The sequence below is a fragment of the Alligator mississippiensis genome, chromosome 3 (genome assembly GCF_030867095.1).
Source record: "Alligator mississippiensis isolate rAllMis1 chromosome 3, rAllMis1, whole genome shotgun sequence".
Taxonomy (NCBI): Eukaryota; Metazoa; Chordata; order Crocodylia; family Alligatoridae; genus Alligator; species Alligator mississippiensis.
In genome coordinates this window covers 191,055,367-191,082,167 of record NC_081826.1, presented here as the reverse complement: position 1 = coordinate 191,082,167, position 26,801 = coordinate 191,055,367, and the positions used below count along the sequence as shown (strand labels likewise).

General features: G+C 44.6%; 1 protein-coding gene across 3 annotated transcripts in view; it reads right to left on the bottom strand.

Annotated features, from left to right (window-relative positions):
* The window catches only part of LOC102564657 (histone-arginine methyltransferase CARM1), a 155,254-nt gene extending 129,563 nt beyond the window's left edge, over nt 1-25,691 (bottom strand). Inside the window, exon 1 of one of the 3 annotated variants that reach the window (XM_059724762.1) lies at nt 25,366-25,691. In XM_059724762.1, the coding sequence (XP_059580745.1) occupies nt 25,366-25,528 (163 nt within the window). In that variant the 5' untranslated portion in view covers nt 25,529-25,691. The remainder of the gene's footprint in view (nt 1-25,365) is intronic. The other 2 variants (XM_019478177.2, XM_014608624.3) reach the window with 2 other exon arrangements.
* Nucleotides 25,692-26,801: the final 1,110 nt, after the last annotated feature.

Below are 26,801 nucleotides of genomic sequence, written 5' to 3'. Positions count from 1 at the left end.
TGGGCGATGTGTGGGCCTTAGGGGGTGGCCGCAGGGCCCTGGGAGGGAGCAGGATGGGTTCGTCCATGGGGTGGGGGGAGGGGCCGGCTCCCTTCCACTGCAGGCACTCCCAGGGGGGCAGGGAGGACCTGTGACCCCCAGATCTGTGCATGGGGTGGGGGACTGAGGCAGGCTGCCCACTGTAGGCTCAGGTGCCCTGCCCTGCTGCCCTCCCCCAGGGTCTCTGCAGCCCAGTGGGGATGACCCGGTGCTGCAGGGAACAGTGGTACCATGCAGGGATCTCCTTGCCACTACAAGCTCCACGCTGCCCTGGCAAAGCATCTCCTGCACACATGGCAGCAACAAGGGGCACAACCCCATGCTGCTGCCTCTGCTGCTGCTGCACGCACAGGGGACAGGATAGAATGGAGCTCACAGTGGCAACAAGATCCCTGCACAGCCCCACTGTTCCCTGCAGTGCCAGGTTGCACCTGTTGGGCTGCGGAGGCCCCAAGGGAAGGCAGCAGAACCGGGAGCCCGAGCCTACAGCAGGCAGCCCACCCCCACCCCATGCACAGCTTTCAGGAGTATGAGTTCCTCCTGCCCCGCTGGGAGTGCGCACAGCAGCAGGGAGCTGCCCCCCTGCTCGAGCCCACAGCAGGCAGGCAGCAGGGGGGAAGCCAGGCTCTGTGCTCTACTCTGCTGCAGCAGCCGCCACCTCCTCCCAGGGGCACAGGAGCTGGGGGCCCCCCTCCAGCAGGGCTGGGTGGGCAGGGGGCTGTGGATGGGGGCAAGGGGCACTAGCAGGGCTGGGGGGGGGGGGAAGTGTGAGGGAGCCTTTCATTTTAATCGTGGATTTAGGGGGGTTATGAGAGAATTTGAGATTTTTTAATTAGGGAAAACCAGGATCCCTGCTCATCATTATATTTATGGGGGGAACAAACAGTTGTTGAAACAGATCACAAGTTGCTTGACACTATTCTTAAAAAACCTTTGTACAGTGTTCCACAAAAAAATGCAAAATGGTTGCTCATGCTCCAGAAATATCCACTGGAAATTGCGAGCAGACCAAAAAAAATAATTAGCAATTGCTGATATCTTATCCAGATCATACATGTTGAATAGTGAAAGGATAAATTCAGAGGAAGCAGATGCTATAGTATATTTTATTATGTCTAGAGGTGTGTGAAGCAGGCAGTGTTCAATTCGGATTCAGATTTGGCCTAATTCGGGGGACAGTGATTCTATTTGCTGATTCAGATCACTGTCCTGATTCAATTCGGCTGAATCTAAAGATTCGATTCTGATTCAGAGAATCAGCGATTCAGCCATAGATACAGAATCGCTGAGATGGTGGGGTGGATGGAGTGTCCCACAGGAGCACGGGTCCCACGCATGCTCAGCGGCAGACCCAGAAGTGAACCAGAAGTAGTTCCAGTCTACTTCCAGGTCTTCTGCTGAGTGCATGGGGGGAGGAAGGGGCCCACCTCAGTGATTGGCCACAGGGGGACCCTGGGTGCCCCCCCAGACCCAGGAGGCACCAGTTGCTAAGCCAGGGGTCCCCCACGCTCCGTGGTGGACCTGGAAGTGGACCGGAAGTACTTCTGGTCCAATTCCAGGTCTGCCTCCGAGTGCACAGGGGATGCCCCCTGTGCTCCCACGGGATGCTCCATCAGCCCTACCATCTCAGCATTCATGAGCCGCATCTGGTACCTTGAGGTACATAGAAAAAACATATAAAGCTGTGTCTATGGCCAAATTGTCGAATCTCTCTGAAATGTCTCCAAATTGAATCGGAAGCTTCCGATTAGATTTGGAGAGATTAATGTGTCTCCTGATTTGATTCAGATTTGCAGATTCGGCCACTGAATTGGGCCATATCTCCTCCAAATCGAATCAGCAACCGAAGCTTCTCACAGCCCTAATAATGTCCTACTTACTAATATCAGAACAGAAACTAAAGGAATGTCAAGCAGCTACTGCAAATGATGGAACCCTCCAAATCTTGAGGTAAATTAATTTTCAAAGAGAGTCAGACAAGAGAACTGAAGTACCAGAGGATATCTGGGATTATTGGTTATATCAAGAGGAAATGTCCAAGATGGACTTGTTTTCAAAAGGAACAGAATCATAGCTTTGGAAAGTGTGAGCAAAATAGACATTAACTGTTATTCATAAGTATTCATATGGGAAGGTACTAGTACATTCTTGTCAGATTGAACATGTGACATTTCACAGAACTGTACTATTGGAATACTGCGTCCAGTTTTGGGCGCCACACTTCAAGAGGGATGTGGATAACCTGGAGAGGGTCCAGAGAAGGGCCACTTGTATGGTTAAGGGCTTGCAGGCCAAGCCCTATGAGGAGAGACTGGGGCATCTGGACCTCTCCAGCCTCTGCAAGAGAAGGTTGAGAGGCAAACTTGTGGCTGCCTATAAATTCATCATGGGGGCACAGAAGGGAATTGGGGAGGTTCTACTCACCAAAGTGCCCCTGGGGGTTACAAGAAATAATGTCCATAAGCTAGCAGAGAGCAGATTTAGGCTGGATATTAGGAAGAATTTCTTCACAGAGTGGCCAAAATCTGGAATGGGCTCCCAAGGGAGGTGGTGCTCTCCCCTACCCTGGGGGTCTTCAAGAGGAGGTTAGATAGGCATCTGGCTGGGGTCATCAGAACCCAGGACACTTTCCTGCCTATGCAGGGGGTTGGACTTGATGATCTGTTGAGGTCCCTTCCAACCCTAACATCTATGATTCTATATCTACAGAAAAATTCAAAGAGAACCATCCATCACCGCGTGCGATTCTTAGCAGACCTCAGCAGGAACTGGCATGGACCTCTTTGAGTTTCAAAGGGAAAATTATCTTATCTTTGTAGACTACTACTCAGAACACATAGAAATGAGTTTGCTTTAAGATACAACAAGAGTTTCTGTTATCAGAAGGCCTGGAATGTTTTAAGAAAGTATTAGTGACAATGATTGCCATAATACTCCAGATACTTTAAGTCTCTTGTAGAGCAATGGAATTTTATTCACAGAACATATATATCATTGTTCCTATGATCAAATAGAATGGCCAGGAGAACAGTTCAAACTGTAAAAAGGATCCGTGAAAAATTTTGGCTTTCATAACATGGATCTCTATCTTAAATAGCTGAATTATAGTAATACATCTACTAGGGAGACATAAAAATCTCCCCAACATCTTCTCATGGAAAACTGACTTATGATCAGATAGTTGATTTCATCAGTTATTCAACTGCAATTGATACAGGGAGACATACAAACTAGCCTAAAATTAAGACAAGAAAAATAAATATTTCTAACAAATGAACTTTTGATACCTGAAAAATGGATAAACTGTTTGCATTGTCAAAAAGGGATACCTACCAAGATGATCAGCTACCAGACTGCTATAAGAAGCTATGTTGTGTAGACAGAAACAGAAGAGGCTTATAGAAGAAACAGAAGGGATCTGACGGGGTTTGAAACAACTACCCAAGAGAGGAAAGCAGAGGATCAAAATCAAACCTATGTCAAATCAACATCAGAATACAAGACATATCAAACTAATCTACTGAATTTACTGAATTTCAGATGATCAATTCAAATATTAAGGGGAAAATGGATACTGATGTGTTTCTTACAGTTTCTGTTATTCCTGGTACAATCTCTAAAGAAACATTATTAAGAAAACCTACTACGTATAACAACTAATGGATAAGAAACCTGGTAGATATAAAAACTAATTGTTTTAGATTTTGGAAGACTGAAGTTTCATGCTTAAAAAGGTCAGATAGTAGGAACTTTTGAGTGCTAACAAAAGTTCCAAAGCAGTGTTGTCTTGGGAGATAGGAGAAGGAGGGGGAAGAACAGAGATGCACTTGGATTGAGAAGCCACATTGGTACACTGCCACATATGCCATTTAAATTACAAATTAAGTAAATAATCCAGTATTAATTAAAAGTGTCTAGTATTTTATCCAGTGACTGTATTATAGATATTAAAACCACCAGATAGGTGGAAGGTTGAGCAGCTGCCTAGCCTTAGCAGGTCCTGGGGTTCAGCCCCTCCTGTTAGGCCTCTATAGTCCTCTCTTTTAATTAAAAATGCTTCCTGAGTTTTGGAAGAGATGCAAATATAGGGTTCCCATTTCCTGGTAACTTTCCGCAACCTACAGACTCTGGCATGGTAGCCACTGCTCTCAAGCAATGGTTTGATAACCTTGAATATGTGCAGTGAGACAAGTGTAGAAGCTTCCTGGGGTCAGATCACAAAGTTTAAGCAAGAGATTGGACTCTGCAGCCCAGTCAATTGGCCATTCCACCAAGAGTTGGGAAGGCTGGCATCAGCCCTGTGTACCACTGATACTTCTGATTTGGAGGCAAAGCTAAGGTACCATAGAAGAACAGGGACTAGAACCCATGACTCCCACTGTTGAACAAAGGGCCCTAACCCAGCAGTTCCCAACCTTTTTCGCCCCACTTATCTAAATAAAAAAGCACCATGGCACACCGGACACGGAGCAGGTGTTAGGTGGTGTGCACAGCCAGCTGGATGCTGATGGGGAGGAGTGGCGCGCAACCAGCTGGACAGCATTTTGAGCTGGAGCCATGTTCCCCATCTGTCTGTGTCCACAGCAGCAGCAGGAGGCGGGCATGGCTCCAGCCCAAAATGTCGCAGCACACCTGGACATGCCTGACGGCACACCAGTGTGCTGTGGCACACCAGTTGGGAAACACTGCCAACCATCAAGCTACAGACACTGTTCTTAAGCCAAGGGCAAGCAATTATTTTAGGCAGTGGGCTGCTTACCAAGTTTTGACAAGCTATCGAGGACCACATGGGTAGCCCCACCCCTTGACAGGTGCCCCGCCTCCTGGTTGCTATCTTGGGACCGGAAGTCCTGCCCCTAACCCCTGACCTTTGCCACCAGAAGCCTTTCTCCTTGCCCCCAGAAATACTCCTTTCAGCAAGGAATCTTGCCATAAAATACCAAATTATATTCTAAAAAGCAAACATCTACAATGTTCATTGATTTGTGTACATAAAGGTGATCACACAATAGCTTAAAATGAAGTCTTACTCTTGGAAACTATGGGTGTGTGGAGGGCATGGGGGGGTGAGTATAGTTTTGTGCGGGGCTGTGGGTGTGTGGGTATGTGGGGGAAGGTATGAGTGTGTTTGGTAGGGTGTGGGGGTGGATAGGTGTGTGGGTGTATGTGGGTGTGTATAAATGGGGCATGGGTGGATATGGGGTTTGTGGTGGAGGTGTGTGGGAGTATGTAGGTGTGTGTATATATGTGGGGTGTGGGTAGATATGGGGTTTGTGGGGAGCTGTGTGAGGGGGAGCATGGCGGAAGTGTGTGAGGGGTTGTGGGTGTGGGGGTGTGCGTGTATGACAGTGCAATGGAGGTATGGGAGCATGTTTATGGTGGGGAGTGCTTGTGGGACTTGCCCTACGAACACATACACACTCTCCCTCCCTCATTGCACGCGCACACACACAGTGTGCTTCCCCCTCCACACACACACGCTGCGTGGAACTAAGCTGTTCTAACTTTCAATCTGAATGAAATGGACTAAAATTTAGAGGGGTTTAGTTTAATTTACATTGATGTAGTAGCGGGCTGACAAAGCAGCTGTATTGGTTCAGATTGACTCATAGTAAACAACTATAACTTTGCCCTGTCCAAACCCTTACAAATTTTCCCTGGGGTACTCTTGGACCAACATCAACTTTTCAGACACTATGATCCACAACAAGAATGGCAGCATAAGAATAACCATAGAAAAATGATATCCTATATTTGAAGAAAATTACAACATGAGGCCATTGAAGAAACTCCCAAGCAGCTGCCCCCAACCTCTCCAAACGTTATGCTGGCCAAGAAACATCAGATGAAACCAGACATTTCTAACATGATAAATACAAAAACCAACCAACATGCTTCCATGTCTGCTATAATCAGTCCAATATGATCATGTGGGACTGGTGCTGCCTGAGACTGGGGGGCCACAGTTTGTGGGCAGCAGCATCGGCAGTGGGGTAGCAAGTGGTGACCACCTGCAGAAGCCAGTGGCAGCAGGGGGGGAGGGTGGCGATCAGCAACTGCCCACAGAAACCAGCAGTGACAGCAACAGCGGCAGCAGCCAATCTCGGGGGGGGGGGGCACATGCTCCCTCATGCCCCCCTACCAGTCGCCTATGAATATGACTACAATTGTGGATCCTACAAATGACCACAACAACATGTGCACCAAGGGTGCTGTACACGAGGGGAGGCCGCTCTGATGCACTGAGCAGACTCGATTAATTGTGTCTGATGGAGCTGCTAATTAGTAGGCTCCATCAGCCTCCACATCTTATGTATGAGCACCTCTGAGCATCAGAATGGTGGTGGGGGAGCTGTAACTAAACTCTGTCAATAAGCTTTAGTTAAAGAGCCCCTGCTCTCCTTTTGAAGCACAGGGATACTGATATATGAGACCTCATGGGTGTTTTAATTAGAGACCCCATGGGTGCTCTAATTCAAGTACCCCCCCTCCCCCGAAACATGTAAAAATGCCCCAAATGCCCTCATACATGTTGGGGAGAAACAAACAACTGTTACACTCCAGAATGAACTTCCAACAAAATAAATAGAAAGAAGATAAACACCTTATCATGAATAAGCAAATACTTTTAATAAACACTATCCTGACTTCCTGGATCTTGTCTTCAAAATAATCTACACAGTACCTTTGGAAGACAGTCCTGGGAAAAGTAGTTCATAAGGCTACTGAACACCAAAAAACCATAGACTTATTACAGATCTTGGCCTTATGACCCATTATAGCTTCCTCTTCCTAGTAACTACTATTTAGTCTATTAGGATTCCCTGCTCACAGGAGAATGGCCCAACTCCCAGAGTCCACCTGCTGCTTGAACTCTCCTGTTCTGGCTTCTTAAAGCTTCCATTCCTGTCTTACTATGCAGGAGAACACCTTCAAGAGGAAGGCTTAATACATGGGCAGGCAAAATATGGCCCATGAGCTGCATCTGGCCCACCAGGCCATTCTATCCAGCCTGTGGGGCACCTAAAAAATTTAGAAAATTAATATTTATCTGCCTCTGGCTGCCTGTGAAAGCTGACTGGAGCCAGGGGCAGTAGGACCCAGGGGAAGCCAGCAGGAGTCCAAGAGAAGTGGTGCTGGCTCCGACCCTGGGGGTTTTTAAGAGGAGGCTAGATGAACACCTTGCTGGGGTCATTTGACCCCAGTACTCTTTCCTGCCATGGCAGGGGGTCGGACTTGATGATCTGCTCAGGTCCCTTTCCAACCCTACAAACTATGAAAAGCCAGCCCAGCCCTGCTGCCCCACCAGCCATGTCCCCCCCCCCCCCCAACCTGGAAGTTTCTGCCTGCAGCTGCTTTCCCTCCACGGGGCTGCTGCAGCCCCTTATGGCCCCTGGCTGTATAGCTGGACCATGGGAGCACGGAGCTGCATCAGTGCCCCAGGGTCAAGAGCAGGAGAGAAGGAAGGTGTGTGTGTGGAGGGGGAAGCACACAGTGTGTGTGTGTGTGTGTGTGTGTGTGTGTGTGTGTGTGTGTGTGTGTGTGTGTAGGAGGAAGCACACAGCCGTTTACTATAAGTCAGTCTGAACCAATACAGCTGCTTTGTCAGCCCACTGCTACATCAATGTAAATTAAACTAAACCCCTCTAAATTTTAGTCCATTTCATTCAGATTGAAAGTTAGAACAGCTTAGTTCCACGCAGCGTGCGTGTGTGGAAGGGGAAGCACACAGTGTGTGTGCGTGTGCAATGAGGGAGGGAGAGTGTGTATGTGTTCGTAGGGCAAGTCCTACAAGCACTCCCCACCATAAACATGCCCCCATACCCCCCCTTGCACTGTCATACACGCACACCCCCACACCCACAACCCTCACACACTTCTGCCATGCTCCCCCCACACAGCTTCCCACAAACCCCATATCTACCCACATCCCACATATACAAACAAACCTACAGACTCCCACACACCTCCACCACAAACCCCATATCCACCCACACTCCACTTATACACCCCCACCCCCACATACACCCACAGTACAGAAGCAGACAGGCTGAACAGTTATATCAGTCCAACTGATTTATAACCCTAAGCTGTAAGCTTGTTTACAGGCTATGTCGCTCACCTAAGTTATCTCTAAGTCACATTTCAAATCACGTTGCCACAAGCTTGAGAAAGGCTCAGGTCCCCTCTACATTTTACAGGTATCGTGTATGTGTGGCATGGCAGGAAGCGCTACTGTGTATATTGCGTTAGATCCCACTGCACTTTAGATCCCATTGTGCCTTTACCTGCACATGCAGAGGGGGCCTCAGAGTAACATAATATAGCAAACTGGCAGTTTCCTCTGGTTCATTTAGGATTGTTAATAGTTAATTTATTATTGTGAAAGATTTCCAGGCTTTCTTGCTAACTAGCATTTATTTAGGCTTGAAGAGCGTGATGCCATCTGTCTCTTCAAACAAAAGACCATATTTAGAGTCGAAGTTTGGAGAGGGTTGGTATCATCCCACACATGCTCTACTGTTAGCTTGTTTGTCCAGCTCAAAACACCTGTATACTTACAGGTAGGCCAAGAAAGTTGTAGTATCACATTATTTCTAGAACACTGTACTTTGGGCAATAGCGTCAGAACCAAACTGTACTTCTGAACTGTTGCTACTGTTGCAAACAAAGGTTCCCATTAATTTGGGAAGGTGAAAATTGAAGGTTTTTTAAGGGACAGATTTTAAGACCAGAAAGGATGATTACATCCTCTAGTCTGACCACTTACATAATGCAGGCCATGGATTGTCACCTAAATCAAAAGCCTTGTTTGACTAAAGCCTTTTTTTAAACAGGTATTCAGATCATGTCTACATGGTACAATGTAGAAATACCAAAGGTAGCAAAGATACCAAAGGTAGCTCTGAACCCGTAAGTGTGGGTATAGAAAGCAGCATAGCTATATTAGCAAAGTACATTTTCTCTCCAGGCTAATTAGGACAACCAAAGGAAGCAGGTGGCCTGGTGAAGAACCATACTAACATGACTATATCTGTGCTGGCTGGTTTAGAACTTGGGTACTTTCACATGGCACTGCTTCGTGCTACATAGACATACCTTCAAATTAAGACTGAATGTAACACAAGGGAGAATCTACCACTTGTGCTGGTTGTTTGCTCCAATGAAGATAAAGATGTAAAGAATTTGACTTTTAAAACATGAGGAGTAAAAGCTGATGATTCCCCTACAATTTCAAATGTAGATTAAAACTCAGAAAAATCTATCTCCTCAAAAAAAAACATTGTGGAAGTTTAAAAAAATATAGAAGAAAAATAAACTGAGAGGATTTGATATCAATATCTGATAGCTAAATCTGCAGCAATTTAATGGCACAGGCTGTCCAACTTGTAAGCCCCCAAGGCCAGACACCCCAGGGGCCACATGCTTCAAAGGCTGCACCAGGCGCACTGCTCTGATGCTCCCCAGCCCTCACTACTGTACTGGGCACCCCCCACCCACCCACACCACTGTGTTGTGCAGGAACACAAACGCAATCCCCCCAACACATGCCCATATGGGTATGCCATTCACCACTGCATGGCCATGTTCTCCTCCCCCAGCATGCAACCCTGGACTCAGCAGCTCCCTCTGCACTGTCTTGCTTTCTGGGGTGAAGGTAGGAAGGAAGCAGCAGCTGATGGAGGGAGGGGATAGCCTGGAGTTTCCAGCTGCTATTGTAGCCAGAGCAATGGCCAGGTGAGAATCCACGGGCTGAACATTAGCCCTTCGAGGGCCACATGCAGCCTACGGGCCTCCAATTGGACTGCCCTGGCACTGAGAATCAGATGACTCGCCCAATGTGACATAGGATGTTTGTGGCTGAAAACTGAACCCTTGGTCTCCCAAGTTTCAAGCTAGCATAACACTGGACCATCCTCACTATGTGAGAAACATAGTAATGTATTAAGGCATCAGGCATAGTGCAAAAACCTAGAGATTAAAACAGGATTCAACATTAGGATGTGACAAACAGCAGCAAACCAACAAAAAAACAGTCTAATCTCTTGAGCTAGGGACAGAAGTTACATATAAACCAATTTAAACCAGTAACAGAACAGAAGTACAGCGCACATATACCAGTTTCAAGATGGCTGAACCCAGTTTAAAGTAAACCTGGATGGATGTAGGATCAGACCTAACTGATTTAGATTAAACTAGTTTATACAACTTCCATCCCAGATCAACTCCTGGTTCAAGTTACCTCATAGCCCCCCAGCATCCCAGGATGCTTTGCAGCCCTGGGCTGTGCGGTCTGCTCCAGTGGAGCAGGGCTGGCCCCACCTTAGCTGTCATAGAGCTAAGGCAGTAAAGCCTCTGCTTCCTAACCTGCTTCCTGCTTGGACCTGTCAGCCTGGCAGGACAGAAGCAGGGAAATCGACTCCCAGGATCCCCCAGCCTGGGTCTGCACAGCATGGAGGGAGGGAAAACCCTCACAGTGGGAGTTTTTCATCCCCCCACAACCCAAGGAGCAAGGCTGGGATCACCCCAGCCCTGCCCCCTCGCCACCTGCCCACATTTTGGGGGGAGGAGGGCAAAACACACCCCCAGCTCAGCACCAGCTCCCCCCAAAAGGGACCTGTACAGGGACCCCATGGGGGTCTTTTCCCCACATATGCAGCCCAGAGAATCAAGCTAGGAAAGTCCCAGCCCTGTCCCCTTGCCCGCCACAGGAGTTCCCACGTAGCACTCTGCTGGTGGGGCTGGTGCTGGGCCAGGGATGCATTCCCCACATGCCATTGTATCTCAGAGAGGCTGTGGGCTAGAAAGGGGGTGAGGCTGGGGCTTTCCCAGCCTGGAGTACTGGGCAGTGGGTGGGGAAAAGCTCCCACACAGGGTTCCCCTTCCCTCTGTGCCATGCAGACCCCTGCTGGGGTGGCCTGGGGGTGCATTTCCCCTCCCCTGCCACCCACCTCTAAGAGGTTGACAGGGGGCAAGGCTGGGAAGAGATTGTTTGCTGGCTCTCCCCCTGCCCTGTGGCTAACAGTGGGGAGGGTGGGGGCAGCAGCCTGTCAGGCATGGGCTGCCATCAGCTAGGTTTGGCAGCCTTCCGCCGTGTCCAGCATAATGGGAGGTACATATGGCCTGGGCATACATACATACTCCTGGCCTGGGCAAGTGCAGGCTTCTACCTGCTTTGGCCATGGAAATACTGAATGTCAGTTCAGCTCCTTATCAGTTCAATCTATGCAAAATAGAAAAACCTGCAAAGATGGAATTGATTTCACCTTGGGCTTTTTGAACCTCTGTATTTAGCCTTGGAGGTTTGTTATGGATAACCGTCATATTAAGTGTCCTTTCATATCCTTTTAAACCTCTTGATTTTTGTACATATATTATGAAGTGTAAATTACTGAACAACACAGGCAAGACTTAGCCACAGTACAAAACTGCCATTTTTATTTTCAAATCTGCAAAGGATCATTAGCCTGAAAGCTGATGTTTTTAATGAGAGTGCCATTGTCTGAAAACCTCAAAATCTGCTATAGTTTAGTTCAGGCTTTTAAGCTTTCAATAGAGTACGATGTCAAAATCAACAAAAAGTCCCAAAAGGCTAATCAAAAGGCATTATTTTAGACAATCATTGTTCTTAGGCAAACACATACCAAGGAAATGTCGTACCCGAAGTAACTGGACTCTCATTAATTAGATTTAAGTGTATGGAAAGGAGGCAGGGGGGAAAAGAAGGGGAGATCACACACTAACTAAAGCAAACAGAGTCACACGCATACTTTTACTCTCTAACAGCTCTCCCTACAGGTAATAATTATATTAAATTGCGGAGATATTCGGAGCTAGTGTGTATTCCCTAGTAGATTATCAGCATTAATAGAGACAAGCAACTGCAAAGATACATAGGAACAATTGAAACACCCCTAGGAACAATTGAAACATTCACTCCAAAACTGTACTGTACTGGTGCATCTACACTGCAGTCACAGAAGTAGGGTATATTAGCTTGTGCATCATCCCATGCTTCTTCAGTCGACAGCTGGCTTTAAAGTAGCTAACTTGGCCAACTCTGGCATCTTTGTGCTACAGCTAGATTGCAGTATAGACATCCCCAAAGACGAGTCTCTCGTGTTCAGTCTCTTATACTGCAAATATAAATGCAAATACCCCATACTACAGAAGACACAGCATTTGAGGTCCAATAAGAAGAACAAAACACTGCTAAGAACTTCCAGGTGCACAGGGATTTAAACCACACCCTTTTCAGAGACCGCCAGGCACAGAATAAGGGGATCTGATGTGCATCTACTTCTGGTGTTCTCATGTTCTGATAAAGCATAAAGGGGAATTGTTAATGTTTCACCCAGCCTTTTGTAAACCATCTTTTGGGATGAAAGTAATAATATTTTGCCTCACTCTGATTCTAAATTACATGAAAAAAAGCAGTGCATTGATTCAAAAAAAGCATCCCTATCCAAAACATGACATAGAACATCCTTGACTTCAAGGATTTAACAGGTTTTCTACTGTGACCTACATCCAAATTTGGAAGATGAAAATAGTACAGTCCTTACAATAACCTAGACTGGGAAGATTACCATTTATGGACATGAGGAAGACACTAAATCCAATGTTTGAAAGGTAAGAGAAGGAGAGGCAGAAAGAGAACTGCACATTATTTCTAGGTAGTCACCACTTGATCACAGCATAAATTGATCCATGTTCATGACTAACAATTCAGGTTGAAAGAAATTTCTGCTGTTAGCCATTCTGGACTTGAAGGCTAGGGACAGACATTACACACAAACTGGTTTAAGAGATCAGAAACTGGTTTAAACCTGTAACAGAACAGATGTTCCGTGCACATAAACAGGTTTGGAAATGGCTGAAACCGGTTTGAAATAAACCTGGTTGAAGGTAGTATCAGACTTAACTAATTTGGCTCAAATCGACTTATGCAATGTCTGTCCCAGGCCCCTTGCTAGTTTAAGATAAACCAGATATCCACTCGACTTGCTCTCTGGGCTGGGATCTCTGTGCTCTCTGCTCCACAGGCAGACAGACTTTTTGGAGCTAATCAACAGGTAGGTTAATGTCCTTCCTTGGAAAAGCTATTTAAGAAGAGCTCCCTTAGTTAATGGAGAGAGGCTTTGTTTTCTTAATGAGTTGATAAACACCGAGTTAAGGGTGATGAACATTCCCTGCTGAGCTGCTCAGGAGGGGGCAGGAAATCATAAGAGCGTCCTACCGGGGCCTGGTCGCACCCCCCTCAGCTCTGCCCTGTTGAAGCAAAGGGAAGGCTGTGCTAGCACCCCCCTGGCTTCTAGCCTGAGCCCTGCAGGCATGTCCCTGCATTTCTGGGATGTCTGTCTGGGTTACAAACTGATTTAGCTTAGCCAGGTTAGACTAACCTGAAAAGATTGAATCAATTCAGGCTCAGGCTTTTTGAATGTCTGTCTGTAACCAAAAGCATTAAAAGGAGTACTATTTTTGACAACTCTGTTACACACAAATGTGGGTCATAGTGGATAGTCTTTATTACTCAATGCAATCAAAAGTTAATTTTTAGTTAACTACAAAATTGTAAAAATACGTTTTACTGTTTTTTTATTGAAGACTGCAAAGCCTGAAGAATCAATACTGAGAAACTCTGAATTAATGTTACTTACGTGTATTTCATTTTCTCTCTCTTCCTCACCTCCCCTGCCCCCACTCCTGCTCCCTCAGTCACCTTGCATGCACTGTTTTCTGATAAAGTCAAATCTTTATAGTATATTCACAATGGTATAAAAGGAGACTAGTTGGAGCCTTACTATTCAAGTGTTATGAAATCTCTCTACTGGTCCTGCATAGGAGGCATAGAGTGTAACACCTAAACCATCTCATTGAAGTAGTATTCATTGTTGACCTCAAGAACAAATTATTCAAATCCACATGAAGATCTTCCAGCTTTTGAGAATTGGATTGCTTACCCATTTCCCATGTAGGTCACTTCTCACTAATATTGTGGTTACTACAAACATAAATGTTGTTCTAGATATTCGTCCATCCTCTGCAGGTGACAAAACTTGGCCCACATGAAGCAGAGAAAAATATGTAAAACAAAACTTTTAGAATGTAGTTATTGAACATTCCTGAATCCTAATTGCTTTTCATTAGAAGACTTAGTACAGTGACACAGAAAAGCTAACAGAAAATCTCAAGATTCCTATTTTTAACCATGTCTCATTCGACGACGCTGTAATTCTTCATACAGAATAATCTGCTCTTTTTCATGAGCTGTCTGCAATTCCCCCTTACAAAAACAAAAAAGGAAAAAAAATCCCCCAAATAGGTAGAATAATTTAGAGAACTCTTAAATGCACTGTTTAATCTTTCCTTTCAGTCCCCCATCCCCCAGGAAATCCTCTAGGTGTCAGTGATAATGCTAAAGAAATTAAAAGCCTCATATCATCAAGTTTTCTCAAAGTACCATCTTTCTGATTTTCTTAGGCTGCAAACTGATGTTGCCTTTGCGTTACCATAAACATTTTTATGGAGACACAAAATCCAACTGAACAGACGTTCCTGCCTCTTGTTGCGTCTGTAAATACCTGAAGTGGCGGTACGATTCCTAGTAATAGTTTGTGCTGTTTTTTATGATGAATGTCTGCTTATTTTTGGCACAAGAGCACAGGCAGCCCAGAGCTGACAATGCTTTCTGATCAACCTAGGCAGGCACCCCTGGGGCTTTAGGGGCCCAATCCTGCAGAATAAAAGCTGGAGGTGCCTAGCCTTGACTAAGAGATATCTTAGGGAATCCCATGTGCACCCAGCTCCAAGCTAGCAGACGCACACCCAGAGAGAAATGTACACCCCAGGACCCCTTGCAAGGGAATTCCCAGTTTGCATTTCTGCAGGCACACAGAAGAGAATACATAGGTTTTCCCAGGGTACCCCCAAATCAGGGCCAAGCATCCAGGGTCACTGTCCCACAGGATTTGGCCCCTGAAGTGGTAGGGAACCGATCCTACAGGACACATCCCAATTCAACTGATCCTGACACAAAAACAACATCTGTTTGTAGCCTGAGCGAGAACAAATGGTTGCCGAGTAAGGACAAATGGTTATGGTTACATGGCATAAAAGGAGATAATAGCTTTCCTGGTTGGACCTGTTTGTAGCACCTGTTCTTGAAACATTGCTGCCATTAAAGCCAATGCAATGCATATGTATTTTTAGGATTAAAACACAGATACACCAAATACTGAGTCTCTAATGCACACGTCCATACTTGGTGAATTTGACTCTCAGTTTATAACTAAATTACTTTATTTCACTAGTCTTAAGACATAACTACAGTCTAAATGTATTCCTAGTGGTAGAAAGCATAGTGCAGTCCATCAAACTAAGAGGCATCTAACACAGATAACTTAATGACATGGGAGGGTGCTAATAAAACATGAGGTTTATCCCTTAAGCCCAACTGTACATGTCCAGCCCAGGTCAGCAGGGTCTAAAAGTCATCATCCTGAGAATGCAGTGCTGTGGGAATGAGTTGGTGGTCTCAACCTAGCTTGCAGCAATTCGTATTTCAAGATGTGAAATTATCATATTTATTATAATTGTTCTAAGGATCAATAGAAGGTATAGGAACCATACAAATATTCCATGTTTCCTACATATTACATACTTATTCTCTTCCCTAATTTTATACCAGATTTTGCCTAACTTTACACCTGGCCCACAATCCTCAGTGGTGGCTGAGGTGAAGGGGAAAGAATTTCTTTAAAGTCAATGTAACTTCTGAGATAGCTGATCTACCTTTCCTCCACCCTTTTTCTTCCAGTCTAGCTGGTCAATAAGTTTGCCATCTCTCACTAGTGGGACATAATCCAACACCTTTTAATTTAATGTGAGTTTTGCCATCTCCTTCTTTGGGCACAGGAGTGAGTCCATGGGAGGTAGGTGATTTATAACCTTAAAATGATTTATAATGCCTCATTGAAAATGGATCAGAAGTTGGATACAATTTTCCTAAGACTGAAAATTTGGAAGCCTCAACAGAACAGAGAGAAAATGATTAAAAAGGTATAATTAAGAACTGCAGTTAAATTAGAATGGATTTACATAGCTAGAAAAGTACAGGATAATGCTGTGGTACAGCACAGGCTGAAGGTTCTGGAAAGAGAGTTTAAGGTCTCCAACTTTAGAGTAACAGGCTTGAAAAAAGGTCCTACCTAAGACATTTTTTGATGAAAATATTAATCCTGGTTTATCCAAACAAAGTGCTTTTAATATCTCCCTTTAAATTATTTTGAGAGAGGAAGGAGTAGAATTCAGCCTCAATTTAAAATATTCTAAGAATTTGCGGGTTTGTTTGTTTTTTTCAAACAAAAATAATTAAAAGGAAAAAAAACTTAAATATTTCCTGATGTTTCCTCTGAGACCCAATTTTATAGACCTTTCAAGGAAGACTATAGGAGAGACTCACCAATATTGAGAATTTATCAGACTTCAAAACAAGTATACCTCTGACCGGACAACATTTGATGCGGAATTAGTTCTATGCAATACATATGCAATTAACCAAAAATCCATTCATACTTAAAATATTTTTGTGAATGTTCTATTTACTATGATATAAATTCAGTACTTTTCTTGGAAGCCCTTATTTCTTTTGAGAAATGATAAATAGTTAAAAAATTAAATTATCAAGTAGAAAAAACCATGTTCTAACACTGATCTTTAAAAGAAAAATAAAGATAACTTATCTTCAAGAAGGGACTCTAGAGTTTACACAGTTTGTATTTTCTCCCAACCAAAAACTTGAACACCACAAACACAAAGAGCAAATTGTTCCAAATCCTTCTAAATCCTTTTCAACTATAAATAATTTGAGAGCTGAATATTAGGCTAACAGTCTCTGTATCATTAGACCTCTTTGAATAAAGCAAACAGTTTAATGCAGTTAGAGACAGAGAGAAAAGAGGAGGAAGGGAAAAAAGTATTTAGATGAAATTTTCTTATTGGTCAGAACAAACAAGCCTCATCATCCAGTTCACATTTGGCTACTATACATTGGGGCAGACAAGTAACTTGAAGAAATTTTTTCCCAATATTAAGGCTATTATGCTTTAATTTGTTTTGATTATAATTAAATAGAAATAGTTTAGATAGAATGGTTGCATTTTTTCTAGACACCCTTTAAAGCCAGAAAACATACTGTGATTTACTCTGTCCTGGTTCACTAGTTTTACTGTTTTCTTATAAAACTAACCTAACAAAATGACAGGAGCTTTATTTTCCCTTGTAGCAACACCAATTAAAATGAATTCATCTAGTGAACAGTAGATGCAATATGCATTTTCACAGAGCTTCTATTCGTGTTAAAAATAAGTGGATGTAGCAGCAATTAGTTAACGAATCCTATTCAGATCTGCAGCTTTCTTTTGGCATGAAGGCACTGTGGGTTTAATCCTGCAAGGTGCCCAGCACTGAATTCCTGTTAGCGGAGTTGATGGTTTTCACCACCTCATAGTAGTACTCTGCATCCTGCAGAATCAAGCTCGGAGCAAGTTTACTTCAGCTGTATTTGTAAAAGGACAAAAGTAAACATTTTTTTTATGCCAAACCAAGTTGATGGGGGCTAGAAAAATTTTTTTAATTTCAAGCTTCCAAAAAATGTTACCCTGTTTTTGCACTGTAGGCATTAACACTCATTTTAATTGTTACAGAGTAATCTGAGAGAGCAGAGAAAATTCAAAACCATGATTTCATAAAAATAGCAGCTAATAGTCTTTCATCACAGTTATGTGCATGTGAAATAGAAACAGCACACAACCAAATTGTTGTAGTTTGGATAGGAAAGGATACAACTATTTTTAAATATTTCAAATTATGTTACCACATAGTCTTCACTTAGCTTTCCCCCTCTCCCAACCCCGTCTATGTAATTTGTTTCTAAACCAAATGATAATAATGTGATTCTGTAAATTAAAATCACAGAAAAAGCAAGCCTGGAAGGGATTTCAGGAGGTCTTCTATTCAAACCCTCAGCTCAAGGTAGGATCATCCTTCTCTAAACTATCCTATATGTGTTTGTCTAACCTATTCTTAAAACTACAAAACAACCCTATCACACAACTACAAGGCATGTTGCTCCAAAACACCAAGGACACCCTACCCTGCCACAAGTAAAGCAGGGGAATGAGAGTACTGTCAATGTCCTGCCACTCCAAGGACAGGAGATTGTTAAAATATACTTGAGAGCTCCAAGGAAGACTACCAAGTTACCTGCTACAGAGTAAAGCAGAAGCTCCCACAGTCCATGCTAATCTGTAGAGGCATAACTAGCAGGGTTTGCACCCTAGGCAAACTCTGCTGGAAAGCAGAGTAGGGTAGGTGGGAGCCTCTGAGCACTTGGATGGAAAGCGTGCTGAAACCAGGGATGGCGGCATGAAGGGGCCCAGGAATCTTACCTATTCCAGGGACAAAACAGGTCTCCTTTTGCAGTGGTGTTTCTTTGCCCGCCTTAGTTGTTGCACTACAGCAGCAGCATGGTGTCCATGCACCCAGCTGCAGCTGCCATAGCACCTACATGTGACTGCTGATGCCACCAAGGTATGGACTCCCCAGGGATATGCCATTTTGGCACCCTCACAAAGTTGGCACCTGGAGCTGGTGCCCCATTCCCCCTCCATCCTTCCCCATCCCCCTCTCCAACACTATGCTACTGCCAATCTGACCATAAGGTAAAATCCCTTCCTGATCCTAAATATAGTCATCAGTCTGATCCTGAGTGGAGGAGTAAGAACCTTTAAACAGGAACGTCCACATTTTTCAGTCCCAGAAGCATTGGCACGCCCCAGTCAAAACCCGCAGCCCTGGCTGCAGTCAACACCCAATACCTCTGAGGGTGGCAAAACTGGAAAAGTCTAATCTCATTAAAAAAAAAAGAAAGAAGACTTGCATGAAAAATCTGATCAAAACTTTGCTAGCCTTAAAGATAAAGGCAGCTATTTATTTATATACCAAGGAACATTTAAGAAAACAGACTGCAGTGTTAGGATTACATTATACTAGGCCTCTGTTCTATAGCTTCCCACCACCCAAGTAGCCTGCAGCTCTTGCTCCTTTCTTGACTTCTCTGGCACACTTCCTGGTTGTAGAGTCGCTATCTGCTACCCCTTTACAAACATGGGACCTTCTGGCTCAACTGTCTGAGGTTCTTCAAGACCACTACTAACCTCCCAGTATCTCTAGCTGTTACACTTGCTTAAGAGTTCCAACCTTGAGGGCACTCTGGGTTTACAGTTTGCCCCTTAGGGGCTTTGTAGTACAGTAGTGGAAGCAAACAGTTATAACAATCCAAATAATTATAATAGGTGCCTACGTCTGAATTTCAGGCTAACTACGCCTCTGTCATAGGTGCTTCCTCTAGAACATCTCTCCCCAAGCACTTGCTCAGGTCCTCTCCTGACTTATCTTCACTGCCTAATTTGTGGGAAAAGTTTGGATTTGTTTGGGGGGGTTGTTTGTTTTTTAAATCAGAATATCCTTTATTGTTCATGCGGTTACTCTACTACCTCTGTAAGGCTCTGGTGGCTTCTTCAGTAAGGATCAAGGCCGTGTCCACATATATGTGGACGTTTGGTTTCCCAGGGACAACTAGCAGCAGCGGACCTTGTCCCGCCACTAGTTGTCTCCAGGGAACTACTGTGTTATGTGCCCTCTGGCGCATGACAGGTTACCCTGGGTGGGATAGGGGAGGCTGGAGCCAGCACTGGGCTGGCCCCAGCAGCGTTACCTGGGAGTCCTGGGGGCATTCCGGGGCTGCAACTGTGGCAATCCCGCAGCTCGGAGCCTGGCTGGCAACCAGTGCGGCTCTGGCACAGGCTCTGGTTTTGGGCAGGACATACGGCTATTTTTCTTTTTTTTAACTGGATTTTTTTGATCCTCGGATATCCAGGCACCACAGATATGTGGGTACCGCAGACGTGTTTGCGGTGCCACACTCATCTTGATGTGACCCAAAAGGCTCACTAGAGTACACCCATATTATTTAAAGGGGTACCACCCAGTTTTAAGGTACTACAGTTAATAAGTATGTAATCCTTTTGGATGGATAGTGGGTATCTTATATAAATGGACAGAGACTTAAGATCACCCATTCCAAAAATAGCTATAGGTTATATACTTATACTCATACAAATGATTTCTGAACAGTGAAAAGGTAAATTAATATTCAAATCCATTCGCCTACCTTCTCATGTCAATAAGCACTTATATAGACTATTGATAAATAACAACCCCCCACCCCATCCCCTTAATTTATATCAGGCTTTTCATCTGCTAGTCTCAAATCACTTTACAAAAATAAGTCAGTATTGTTATCCCCACTGTACGGATCAGGAAACAAACACGTAAATGAACATATACTAACTTTAATAACTCACAACATTCCAATGCTTTGTAACTGTTGCTGACACCACCAAACCAGTGGCCAATGTGGGAATAGAAAACATTTCTGAATCCTTGTCTATACCAACTAGCAATATAGTTTAAAAAAATTGACAACTTTGCTAAGTATCACATCCTTTGCCCTATATACATATCTAAGCAATATCATAGTCACAGCTGATTTTTTTGTCTTTCTGAAAAGAAAGAGGTTAACACAACATAACCTAAAACCTACAAGGCTAATGCAGAACAAAGTTCCTCTGTCTCTCTTCTATCACCCAACATGCATGCTTCCCACTTCCAGTTTGGGCATGTCTCTACAAGTCTTTGTTGTCCCATACTTCAAATTTCTCAGAAGAATTCTGACCTGCACAGGACTTTAGGCTTTGGAGTGCTATAGGTTCTCAGTGTTCATAGCTTGTTCTGTCTTAGCTCTTATACTATGACACAGCAGGGTCTACAGTGTTCTCACATGTCCCCAAGCAGACTTCACACACATTGATATGTTGTATATATTTAATCTACAAGGCAAATATTTACAAATAAATTTAAATGCTGAAGTATAATTAGCATATGTTTTATATGTCAGTAGTATGTAATGATGTAGATTTTAAAGAATTGCAGTCAAGCTGTTTTTAGCTAGCAGGACCCCCCAAAAAGCATACATTGAATAAAATTAAATCGTGTCATTTAAAAATCATTCATAACTTAATACTGGCATATCAAAAACCGTTCCAGTACTTCAAATAAATATTTTTGTAATCACAAAACCGCTTTCTGTATGCAACTTAGAAGTCACTCTTTGGCACAGTAGAACTGTCTGTAATAAGGATAAGCAGGTGGTAGAGCTTTTTTGGGGGCTACCTCAAGATTGTTGAATGAACTCCCACAGGAATTGCAGACCATTACAAACTTGGCCACCTTCCGCTCCCAGTGCAAGCAACATTTATTTGATCTTGTCTTCTCGCACAAAATATAGCAAATGAGTGCCTGTATTACTCCACTACTAAAAAAACCTAGTACCATACTAAAAATTGGGGTGGGCACAACTGAGACATCAGCCACGAATACTGCCTTTACAGGGGTGCAAAAATAGCAGCTGCTGCTCTTTCGGCCTCACCATGAGCAGCAGCGTCTGCTGCCCCAGGAACTGCTGCCAACCAGACCGCAGAACTGCCCAGTTATGCCTGCCCATTTATGCTCTGTTACAAATTTTCTAAAATAAGGCATTTTGCTGCACACACTTCTCATCTATGGAGAAATGATGATAGAATGCACATACACATACACGACAGATGTTAACAACTTTGCTTAATGCACTACTGGAACACACTCAGATACAAGGCTGATGAATACAGTACAAGAACCTCTGTAGATTAAATAGGTGTTATTATAAGACTTATAATGGTCCCTGATTGCCAACTTCACTACAAATCTGCTGCTTTCAGAGTTCCTCTATACTCAGGGTAATTTTTAATGATCTATAATTTAAAGACAGCTTGACCAATTTTCCTTTACACTTCAACAAAAAAAAAAATGTGTGCACCATTCTGCAACAAAATTATTGCTACACAGTATACAATTACTAGATAAACTACAAAAATCTATAAAAGCTCAGAATAGAAACCTAGTTCTGTAGCACCAGAAAAGCTACAGCTTATATAGTTGGTAGGGTCGGAAGGGACCTAAGCAGATCATCTGGTCCAACCCCCTGCCATGGGCAGGAAAGGATGCTGGAGTCAAATGACCCCAGCTAGGTGGCTGTCTAGCCTCCTTTTGAAGACCCCCAGGGTAGGGGCGAGCACCACTTCCCTTGGAAGAATTTAGAGAAAGTCTTTTACATTTGTGAAGCACAGCAAGAACCTTAATATTTACTGTAAACTGCAACCAGCTACCAGAGAGAAAAAAATAACTCATATACAGATTGCTACCAATTATAATTGGTTACAGAATCATTAATAACTATGTTGAATTACAACTATTTTTATTTCAAACATAGTTTGTGCACATCTTTGGAAGAAGTTTTGATCATTTAGAAAGTGAAATGGTACTAAAAATTCTTTACTGAGCTGCTGAGACATGAAGAAAAAGAACAACATTTCTTTTCTAAATAACTTGCATCTTAAGAAGAAAACCCCACAGGATGACTGACCACTTCACAAAAAAAAATTCTCCTCGTGCTTCAGAATAAACTCAAGCAATTTTCAGAGCCAATCAATTTTGATTGCCAAAGTTATGAGAGTCTAAAAATAGGGCATATAATAGAACTCTTTGCAACCTTAATCGCTCCCCTAATACAGTAACTGCTCAGACAGCAAATGATAGAACTGCCACGTGCCTGTAAAACTAATCTCACTTTACACCCAGTCTGATATACTGTCTGGCTGTAGCATGAATGTTTTAGTATAACGCACAAGGGCATAAAGGTGTGTGGAGAGCTTTCTGTTCCCCAAGAGAGGTGTGCCCCCTCTGAACCACACTGAACTAATATGAGCCGAAAGCCACGACTGAGCCCTTAGGAAGTTCAGACTTGATCCACATTCTTAAGTAGTTCTTAGTGAAACCAACTACACCTACCTGCCTGAGTAGAAACCACCTTTGACAGGTAAAGGTTGAGATTATCAGGTCTCAGTTCTCCTAAAGCATCACCCAGAAGAGGCAAGTACTCTTTTTAACTTAGTATGAGAGCACAGGTACAGATCAGTGAAAGTGATCAAAAGCACAGAGACAAGACAGGCACAGAAGGGTTTGGCGATCATTCCAGATTTCAAAGTATGTTTAAAAGCCTGAGCTTGAGTAAAACAACATTCCCATTGTATTTCCAAGTTTTGAGTTGTGTTACATGTGATCCTTTACATTTAAATATTTGTTAAATTCAGATTTTACCCCCAAGCAACATTAACTGATGATTTTTCATTGCTCATAAAAGCTGAACACATTAGAAGCATACAAGATATAACTAGCCAAATAGTTGGTGTTCTATCTTCCAGACAATGGATCCCAACATCCCAGTCCACCTCATCCTGCTAGTCTTAGTTGTGATCAATTTGTGTCATCCCCTTCCACCAAAATGCCCAGCTCCATGAGTTTGGGAAAAATGGACAAATGCCCACTAACAGTTTGAATGAGAGCTGATTCATTTGCACTCATGACCCATCTAGTTCTACACTCCCTTTCAGCAATTTTTCAGCCCAGTCTTGTAAAGTGCTATGGAAAGTTACAGCAGAAGTTAAAAATGCTTTGCAGACTGGGCTCAGCGTTAGCATGTTTTCCTAGCTGACAGCACTTGATTATTACTATTATTTTTATTTCCTCTAGTAATTATTAAATTTTCAAAATATGTCTTTTACTGTTCTCTCCCTACCCCAGGTGCAAAAGAGTTTATCTGTTTACTTTTGTGTGATAGCTCAATTACCAAGCTACAAATGCATATGCATCAGGGAACAATTGCATGAACAAATGATCAAACCGTGCTTTCACAGATATTCTCGGGACTTTACATCTGCCTTTTGCGTTTGCCCTTTGTGAACCCTAAAATAGCATACAACCTTTGCAAGCAAAAAAAAAAAAAGATTGGAGAGCTAATCTCTTTAGTTCATACTGCCTAGAGAGAAACATCATTTTCTTAGGTTTTGTTTATGAAATTACTGGAACAGCACAGCTAGCCATGGTTGGAAATGGCTTTGATTTAATCTCTCTTTGCACCACTATAACCAGGCTGACATAAGGAACTGGCATGCTTTAGCATTAATACAACTGTGGAGTTACAGCTATGTATTGGCGTGAAATTAAGATCTCATCCTCTGGATGTGAAGTTAAGCAAAGACCTTTTCTAAGTTAAAAATTCCCTGGCACTCAAAATTCTGGGGAAAAAGTCTGGCCTATGCTTCTCCTTCCCAGAATCAGTTTCTTGAGATGAAAAAGCCTCCGTGTTTGCTATTCACCAGCATACAACAGTCATGCTTTTCCCAAAGCCAGGGCAAGAACTGTGTTTGGTAAAACATTGCCAGAGGGCACATATCGCATCCCACCTGTCATCAGTGTGTTTGGTACGGGCCAAACAAACAGAGCTCCATGCCCACCTTCAGTACGTTGATCGAGGAGGCATTTATACCTTGCTCATCGCTGTGGCATTATTAGTTTATTAGGTCTATGATAGCAGCACCCAGAATCAGAGACAACAAAGGTTGGGAGGTCATCTAGTGCAACCCCCTGCTCAAAGCAGGACCATCCCTCACTAGATCATCCCAGCCAAGGCTTTGTCTAGCTGGGTCTTCAAAACCTCCAAGGATGGAGATGCCACCACCTCTCTGGGTGACCTGTTCCAGTGCTTTATTACCCTTCTAATGAGCAAGTTTCCCCTAACATCCAACCTAAACTTCCCTTGCTGCCACTTGTGCCATTGCTCCTTGCTTGGTCACCGCCGCCACCGAGAACAGCCCAGCTCCATCCCCTGGAAGTGCCCAGCGGGCTGCAGAGGGCGGCTATCAAATCCCCCTCAGTCTCGCCTTCTCCAGGCCCAGGGGCCTGGTGAAGAGAAAAAGAGCCCTGCCCCGCACCCAACTGCCCCAGAGGTCAAAGCCTTGCATGCCAGCCCTCGGCCTTCTGCGCAGAGTCACGATGCCCAGCGCCTTGCTGATGCCCCCCCTGGACCAAACAGGGGGGCAACTTCCTTTCACCCACTAAAAACCAATTCAAAAGCGGGGGAGGGGGGCTCAGCCGCCCACCTCCTCAGGGAGGGGAGCTGCCTGCCTCAGCCCGTGGCCCAGGGGCAGGAGGAGCCCGGCAGGCGCAGGGGCAGCGCTGCAGTGCTGGGCCGGGGCACTGCTCCCCCGGGCGAAGGGGGCCGGCAGGCAGCAGCCGCCACCCACCGCGCTGGGCTCAGTACTTAACCGTCTGTCACAGTCACGTCTGCCTCCTCCTCTCCCGGCTGCAGCGCCAGCTGGAGGGCTCGCTGGCCGGGGCTGGCGAGCGGCAGCCCCCCGCGGAGCTGCTCCTCGCCCAGGAAGAGCAGCTTCACGCTGCAGCGCAGGGGCTGGGGGGCGGGAGCAGCCATGGCGGAGCCCCCTCCCCGCCGCGCCCTGCCTGCCTCGGCTGCGGCCGAGCTCGGGCTGCCGCTGCAGGAGCTGCCACCGCTCCTGCTGCCTCTCAGAGCAGCTTGAGTCGGGGAAAGGGAAGGAAGGGGAGAAAAAAAAAACAACAACCAAACCAGGCTGCTGAGAAGGAGGGGGAGGGGGAGGGGGGAGACCCCGGTGGGCAGGTTTGAGTGATAAACAAGTCCCGCATCTGAGACACCTCCTGGTTCTCCCTGGCATTTGCAACACAATCTTCTCCCCTTCTCTCACCCCCCGCTTCAATCCTACTCAGCCACTAACAATTTGCCACCAGATGAAGGGGGCTGGGGGTGAGACGTGGTTGGGAAAGACTGTGCTCTTGCAGCAAAGTAGTGACATCTCCTGGCCGCCCAGGTGGCTACACTTGGCTGGCTTGGACACCAGGCCTTTTTTTGTTTGTTTTTGAGGAGGAGGAGGAGGGTGGCAGAAGGCAGCTTGCCCTGCTGTTTCAAGGCAGAGCTCTCTACAAAGGTTTCCCTCATGTCCCAACCCCCTCCTTGGAGATTCGTCTTCAAGGCAGGCTTAAATGTCTCCCACTCTTGCCACAAAGGTTTCTGTTGGGAAGCCTTTACAATCTCCATCCTAGTTGTATTCTTCCCCAATCCCAACCCCCTCCTTGAAGACTTGTCTTCAAGGCAGGCTTACATGTCTCCCACCCTTGCCACAGCGGACTGTGTTGGGAAGACTTTACATGAAATCTCCCTCCTACTTTTATTCCCCCTCCCATGCCCGCATTCACATTGCCACCTTGGCCCAACAAGCTTTGCTGTGTGAGAGAAATGCTCAGCGCTTGGGGTCAATTAAGGTCAGAGCTCCTAGTCTTAAGTGTTAGCATCTGAAAACAGCAAAACATCTAGGAGCAGCTTCCCTGGCTCCTATTATTCCCCTTGGAAGCAGACAAGAGAGAACTGGGCTGCGGAACTGGTTTAAATCTCTGTTCAGACTGAAGTCTCTGATCTCCAGATTCAAGTCTTCGTTTTTGGGGAATCCAGGGGGCCTGCTGACAAGCGCAAAGGAAAAAGAAAAGCATTTGCATCACAGAGACTTAAGTCGTACAGATAAAATTAATTAAAATACACATGATAGAACTGTTAATTTATCTCTCTGGCAATTTTCATCTAATCACATTTGAACAGATTTTTTTCTGAGTGTGATCTAGTATAATCACATGCCCGGCTTTACTAAACCCCAAAATAATTCAGTCACCCTCTTGGC